The sequence below is a fragment of the Nuphar pumila genome, chromosome 7 (genome assembly GCF_984573655.1).
Source record: "Nuphar pumila chromosome 7, dmNupPumi1.hap1.1, whole genome shotgun sequence".
NCBI classification, from domain to species: domain Eukaryota; kingdom Viridiplantae; phylum Streptophyta; class Magnoliopsida; order Nymphaeales; family Nymphaeaceae; genus Nuphar; species Nuphar pumila.
Window position 1 is genome coordinate 9,612,302 of NC_143255.1, and position 7,921 is coordinate 9,620,222.

Sequence of the window (7,921 nt, forward strand, 5' to 3'; positions counted from 1 at the left end):
GAGATTGAGAAAGAAAAAATTCTTAAACTTAATAAAGCTCTTTATGGTTTTAAACAAGCTCCAAAAGCTTAGTATGGTCGCTTTAGTAAAGTTGTTCTTGATAGTGATTTTACTTTTTGTTATACTGATGCTGCTCTTTTTGTTAAAAATGCAAACGATCATATGACTATTTTATTGTTATATGTTGATGATATGATCATCACTGAAAATGATAAAAAGGGCATTGAGTTTATTACAAATGTTCTTAAAAACAATTTTGGTATGTCTGACCTTGGATTTCTGAGGTATTTTTTTAGGGATTAATGTTGCATATTCTCCTCGAGGATATATTCTGTCTCAAATGAAACTTATATTGGACATTATTGCTAAGTTTGGCTTGACTGACGAAAAAAAAGTGGAGACTTTAGAAGTAATCAATACTAAGATGAGAGCTAACGATGAACCTCCTGTAGAAGATCCCACTTCTTTATCGTCAATTAATCAAATCTTTAACATATTTGTCTATTACCAGGCTATACATTGCTCATGTTGTACAGAGTGCACGTCAGTTTCAAAATACTCATACTACTATTCACATGGCAGTTGTCATGCGAATTATCAGATATATGAAGAAAACTATAACAAAATGACTATTCTTATCTTCTTCATCTCCAAATTTAATTGCTTATACTGACTTTAGTTGGGATGAAAAGCCCAATGATCATATTTCTACTACAGGTTATTGTATTTTTCTTGAAGAATCATTAATTTTTTAAAGATGTAAGAACCAACAGGAGATTTCTCTATCTTTCACAGAAGCCGAGTATAAGGCAATGTCCACAACTATAACTGATTTTGTTTGGTTAAAAAGTTTGCTCAAAAATATGAGTTGTCATCTCTATTCCTTCGAAGCTATATGCTTCAACAACAAAAGTGCCATTTACATTGCTAACAATCATACATTTCATGAACGGACAAAGCACATTGAGATGAACTAACATTATGAGATGAGTTTTTACGGGACAATATTGAACTTTCATGCATCACTTCAGAGTACCAGCTTGCGAATTTCTTTACCAAAGCTTTACCATTCCCTATGTTCTCTTTTCTTCTAAGCAAACTTTTGCTGATCGCACCGCTAGTTTGAGGGAGGGTATTAAAATATATGTATATCATATATATATATATATTATTTATCTTTTATCTTTTGTAATGCCCACTATAGACAATTTAGTCTTTTTCTTCCATGTAAAATACACGTCCATTAGGGTTGATTTTTAGTCTCTTTTTTATTTTTTTGTTTTTATTATTTAGTTAAATAATGTAAAGGAGCCCACATTAGAGCTGTTAGGATACCCCCCAATGACTTTATGGGAGCCCCCTTGGATCCCATTCTTTGTATAAATAGGGGTGAATGCCCCTTTCATTCTCAATGTTTTTTCAGGCATTTCTTAATATATTGTTACTTATATTTTTAGTTCTCTCTTCTAACTTTGTGTGTGTTTGGTGTTTTCCCTTTGTGGTACATAGTATTTGGTTCATTGGCAACATCTTATGTATTTGTGCCTTCTTGTAGTCACTTGGTGACATTGTTTTTGACACTTGTATTTCATTGCAATATCTAGTATATTTCATCATTACTGAAATTTTGGTCAATAAACCTACTGATTTTATCCTCAACTGCCCATGTGATCATGATTCCATCCTTCTTGAAGTTTTAATCTTATAATATTGTATGTGCTATTTGATTGCGTCTGATGCAGTTGTAAAATCACTCTTCTATTAATTTCTTTTTCCCCCCTTTTTCAGTTGAGATTTTAAATAAATGAAACTTTAGAGCTATGTGCCCTCAACCCAACAACCTTTGATTCAAACATTCATTGTCTTGTAGGTATCCACATCCTGAGTTTGCAATGCATATTCTCAAAGAGCGACAGCTTCAAATCATGTTTGAAGCTGAAAAATGTAGAAGCAATCTGCTTACACAGTTTCCATTATAATTTTTTTTTTTTGTTTTTTAGAAAATTTATTGATGCATATTCAACATCTAGAAGCTTGGTACTGCAGTTTAATTCAAACAGTATCTATTGAATAGGATTATGGTCAGTTAAAATTTCATTGTCACTTAAGGTGGATTTTGGGGTCAAATAAGATAGCTGTACCAGATAGAGTCGTGTATATTAACAGGGCCAAACACTATCATCTTTCAACAAAAAGATGGCTGTTTGTCTTTTCTTTTTTTGTTTTCCACGTGATATTTTGTGATATATGGTATTCATCTCAAAATATCTGTCAAATAAAACCACTAAAGGAGCCACATTGTATCAGTTTTCTGTTTACAGTTTGTTAAACACTATCGTCTTTCAACAAAAAGATGGCTGTTTTTCTTTTTTTTTCTTTTTTTTGTTTTTCACATGATCTTTTATTTTGTGATAGTATTCATCTCAAAATATCTGTCAAACAAAACCACTAAATTAACCACATTGTAACATCAGTTTTCTGTTTACAGTTTGTTCAACTTAATTTAGATCCTGCTAGCAGTAATGCTCTCCCTGCTGCTGGGACTGGATCCATCACACAAAGTTTGACTGTTACAAATAGCTTACATGGACAGGTATAACTTTTCCCTTTCGAGGTGTTTTATATTTTCTGTTGTACTGTGTATAAATGTGGGATGCAAATATACACAAGGGAGCATTTCCTGAGTTTTGGCATGCCACATTTGAAATAGACTTTCTTCATTTGTTTTTACCTTTTTCTTCTTCCTCGTGGAGTCATAGATGAATAAAGATTTGCCACTGATGCACCCTTGGCTTTTTATTTTCCACTTTCTGAAAATCTCTTCTGGTGGCCAGAAACCTCTCGCTATGCGTATAAGAATAGCGTACAAAGTGAATGGCCAAGACATGCTGGAACAAGGACAAATCAACAATTTTCCTCCTGGTTTGTAGTGTTGCCGCCTACTTGGAAAGTGAATGCCTTGTAGGTTTCATCCCACTGTTGGCTTCTAGGAGCTTCCTTCTGCTGAATGGGTTCTGCAGCCGGTTGGTGATTTCAGGTTAAATCTCTTTATTGAATCATGAGCATGAATCATAGCGGTTGGTATTTTTGTGGGTATCCACCAGCTCGCGGTGCTGGCCTCTTGCCTTGCGTGTGTACATTATTTGTTGAACAGCTGAGCGACCACTGAGCCGCCACTTATCCGAATGGTGAAAGAATATGATTGGATGCTAAGTGGTCATTATTTCTGGTTAATGAGGAATAGTAGTTGATAATGATTTTTATTCGTCGGGAGGTTGAATTCATACTGCTGCTCCATCTTTGTTCTTATTTTTTTTAATTTGTACAAAAGTCAGAGAAAGGCTTGTAGACTCGCGACTTGCTGAGGTAGTCCTACTGTACCACATCTTGTTGGCGATTGATTTTTCTCATTGGCAATCACTTGAGTGCTTCTTTTGCTTTATCTAGGTTGCGAAGTGATCGTCATTAACGTGAATGAGACGTCTGTTTTAGATTTTCCACCCTTGTACTAGTTTTTCAGCAGCGACTAAAAGGGATTACTTTGTGCATTTTATAATACAAAATGTGCACACATTTTATGCATGGTGGCTGCATGATCGGCATGCAGCGACCTGCTTGACAACCACCCATCATGGCATTTCTTGAGATGAGTGTGGTGTCCATCTCGAGAAATGTTGAGGTGTTTGGCCATCCGCTGCATAAAGATGACCTATACAAAATATTCAGAAGGCGGAAGTATAGGTCCCATCATAACTTTTTTCAAAATGGGCATACTCCAAATAATATATGTGTTCTCATTTGCAATAACCAAAATGTGTAAAATTACTGGCTGACCTACGGATGGATGACCTAAAAATTAATAAACTTCAATCGTCATACAATATATGAAAGTAGAGGAAGGGTCAGTCTAAAATTCGTATTGAAAGTTTTCTTAAATCGGAAAAAAAGTTTTCTTACGCCGGCATATGTGGACAACTTTAAACCCAAGGGGTTTGGCATAGTGGGATGGGGCTTAGACCGTTTGACAGGCAGTCTAGGTTCAAATCCCCACCTGTGTTAGCTGAAGCTTGGTGACTCCTTGGAGTCGAGGGGTAAGCCCTCGGAGTTTTATGCTGACATGGACAGAGATTTTTATTACGTCTGGCTGAGCCAGCGTGGCTAGGGCTCTGCGCCTAGGGCAGTTTCTTGGAGTAAAAATTTAAAAAAAGTGGACAACTCTATTGGAATCGTGCACTTATCATTATTCCTCATAAGAAACGACACATCCATATCTAAAAACTTAATTGTAGAAACACTGTTTCCCCTTCCCAAGCAATGTCTTACCAAGGTCATCCATCCATACCTCTCTCTCTCACACACACGCATGCACCCACACACACAATTTTACAGTACATTTCATCAATCTCACAAAACTCATTATTTGGTGCAAAAAATCTCATTAACATATCAAAAAATTATGGGAAATTTTCAGAGGCACCTAAAGTTTGGGCATTAATAAAAAGAACAACTAAGTTTTGAAAATTTTGAACACCTAAAAGTATCGTGGTTAACTAAAAAGGCTAAGAGTTCAATACTGTTAAGGTTGCTGTTAAATATGATATGAAATTACCATTTTACCCTCCACACTATGTTTTTCAAAATGCACCTAAAAAAAGGAAGGAGCCTTTGAAGGGTTAACTAGTAAATTACCACTCTTAACTCATCTTGGGTTGGTGACAACCAAGGTTAAATGGATGGCAGTTTGTTTTTGGTTAATGATGCAAAAATTTAGGTACCTTTTAAATTTTTTCCAAAACTTAGTTGCGCTTTTTATTAATGCCCAAACTTTAGGTGTGTTTTTGAAAATTTCTTAAAAATTATTTACAAACATAAATGAAATATACATAATTAACAAATATTAAAATAATTTTAGTGTTGAACTTTGTGAAAGGCGATTGGAATAGGTACATTTTTCTTTTAGTTGATTATCTTATGTATAATCCTATTTCCACTTGAAAAGTGAATGCCTTTTCTTTTCATTGTATTATTCCTCTTTTGGTTGTTTTGCATTTACTGTTATGCGGTATGAGCATAGTGACAAATCATTTTTTTGGAAAATAGTGGCAGCCAAATATCTCGTGATAAATTGTACATTTATATTTTTCTCGCATTTTTTATAAAAATAAAAAACATTAAATAAAAACCAAATTTAATTATTATTTACAAAGAAAAACTACAATAATAATAAAAAATTACAAAATTAAGGGAATTTTATTGGAAACTCTCAGCCAGCCAATTTCTCAAGTTTTTTTTTTGTGTTTTTTTTTTGACAAAATGCTGAAATTTGCCGCTGTGGTTGTGAAAATAACAGAATGCCTCAAGTTATAAAGAATGGATTTTTTCTTTGGCTCACCAGTAGTCTTTACAAGAACATACACCATCTTTAAATCTATGGAACCGATTTATATCCCTAACAATAATTTCTCTGCAATATATTCTTGAAATGAACTTCGAAGCCACATGACAGTCACCGCAGATGCGCAGGTTCTTCGTTACTCTAAGCACGGTACCGGGGTTCGTGTTTATAAGTCCAAAAGCAATGGCTAACTTCTCACTGTGAGTTGAAAGAGTCTGCTCTTTCTCTTCCTCACTGACATCATGCAACACATAGCTGGTATCAGGAACATATCCTGCTGCCTTCATCCTTGAAGGCAGACTTCTCAGCAGTGCATATATCTCTGGCGACTGCGGGTGAGATTTATCTCCTCCGACGAAGACGTGAACCACTCTGCTAATCTCAATCCAGCTGCAACCGGGGCTTTTCTTAAGGCCCTGTTCTTTAAGCATACATCTCAATGCGTTCACCTCCTCCCATCGTCCGACTTGCGCATACATGTTGGATAAGAGTACATAGTTTCCACTGTTCTCTGGTTCCAACACAAAAAGCTGCCTTGCAGCTTCCTCCCCAATCTCTAGATTTCCATGGACTCGACATGCTGCGAGAAGCGCACCCCAGATGCTGGGGCCAGCTTCAAACTTCATGTCTTTGATAAGATCCCTAGCCTCGCCTAAACGCCCAGCCCGGCTGAGGAGATCGACCATGCAAGCATAGTGTTCAACTCTTGGTTGTATGTGATGTTCCTTGCTCATGGATTCAAAATATGCAAACCCCTCATCCACTAACCCAGCATGGCTGCATGAAGATAATAGGCCAACAAATGTGATATCATCAGGCTGCACCCCAGATCTTTTCATATCTTCAAATGCCATGATTGTTTCTTTGCCACATCCATGAGATGCATAGGCAGTGATCATAGTGTTCCAGGCAACCAAGTCTTTCTTACGTATCTGGTCGAACGTATATTGCGCATCCACCAAGCTTCCGCACTTGGCATACATAGTGACGAGCGCGGTCTGAACAGACAATTGCGAATCCAATCCAATGCTGCTCGCATAATTATGAATCTGTTTCCCCTTCTCGAGCGCAGCTGAATGCCCACAAGCTGGAAGCACACTCATTATCGTGACCCAGTTTGGTTTAATGTCTGATCTTCGCTGCATCTCATCGAAAACACCCAATGCCTGATCGGCGAGCCCATTCTGAGTAAATCCAGAGATCATGGCAGTCCATGAAACCACATTCCTCTTAGGCATTTCGTCGAAAAGCTTGGATGCATCTGCAGCGTTCCCACACTTGAAATACCCAGCAATCAGCGCGTTCCAGGATGACACATCCCTCAGGTGCATTCCATCAAACACTCGGCGTGCTTCGTCGATCTCGCCACACTTAACATACATATCGATCAGTGAGGTACCAACATAGAGATCACACTCAAGACCACTCCTGAGACACTGCTCGTGAACACACCTGCCCGCCAAATCCCAATTCAGATCAGCACATGACTTGAGCACAAAGGGGAATGTGAAATTATCAGGAAGAACACCCTGTCCGCGCATTCGAAAATAGACCTCCAACGATTTCAATGGGCACCCAGAAATGGAGTACCCGCGAATCAGCGCGTTGAACGGAAGCCTGGCCGGATCAATAATTCGATCGAAAACCAGTTGGGCAAGGCGGAGAAGGCCGAAGCTCGCGTACATGGCGACAAGCCGGGCGCCGACGATGGAGTCGGGGCGGAAGCCATGGAGGGTCATGTGGGCGTGGAGCTGTTTGCCTTGGTTGATGAAGGATGGGATGCCTGTGCAAGCTTGGAAAGCAGGGGCATACATGGCCATCTCTAGTAGGGTTGTGGTCTGGTTTGCCATGATGGCTTGGCAGATGATGGTGGTTGCTTGCTTGAGCTTTAGGCATTTGGTGGCTTCAATGGTGGTAGCGGCGGTTGGATGGTGGCGGTGAAAAGTGGTGGTGGAAAGGTGGTGGTGAAGGAAGTAGAGAGGAGCCAAAAGCTTGGGATTCAAAAAGAGGGAGTTTTGTGGAGGGAGAAAGGAAACATGCATGACTTGGAATGCCAAATAGTCCTAATGGCATGGAGTCTTTGAATTTGAATCCTGTAGTTCCTTAAAAGTGCACCCGGATCGGATTTTGATCCGAATACGAACCAAATTCAACTTAAAGCATTGATTCGAATCCAGAAGTAACGCGATTTCACAAGTCTTCGGATGATCCAAATGCACATTTAGATTTTACTTAAAGGAAACAACATGATGGAGGCAGATCTATTTGCACCCCTAAATAGCTTGTTTTTGTTCTATTTATGTAATAGAATAAATTATTGAAGTTTTTGGCCGGTACAGTAAGACCTGCTTCATGTAAAAAGTTATTGATTAACTTATGTAATATAATGCCTACAAGGGATCCTTTAATCTGGTAGGGGCTACTTGAGAATGTCACCGAGTTGACGGGATGCAACAAGTGGGGATCAATTTTGTAATCAACTTTCATAAGATTCAAGGCTGGAAGAACTACAGTTGGCGATCACAA

At 38.3% G+C, this 7,921-nt stretch overlaps 1 protein-coding gene and 1 pseudogene across 2 annotated transcripts in view; one reads left to right on the plus strand and one right to left on the minus strand.

Moving 5' to 3' along the window:
- Nucleotides 1-3,417, plus strand: part of LOC149831077 (AP-1 complex subunit gamma-2-like) — a 74,657-nt gene extending 71,240 nt beyond the window's left edge. For both annotated transcript variants that reach the window (XM_090013652.1, XM_090013653.1), the window contains exons 17-18: nucleotides 2,489-2,593; nucleotides 2,835-3,417. In XM_090013652.1, the coding sequence (XP_089869778.1) occupies nucleotides 2,489-2,593; nucleotides 2,835-2,930 (201 nt within the window). In that variant the 3' untranslated portion in view covers nucleotides 2,931-3,417. The remainder of the gene's footprint in view (nucleotides 1-2,488; nucleotides 2,594-2,834) is intronic.
- A 1,971-nt stretch (nucleotides 3,418-5,388) lies between these two features.
- Nucleotides 5,389-7,215, minus strand: LOC149831078 (pentatricopeptide repeat-containing protein CRR2, chloroplastic pseudogene; annotated as a pseudogene).
- Between the last annotated feature and the right edge of the window lie 706 nt (nucleotides 7,216-7,921).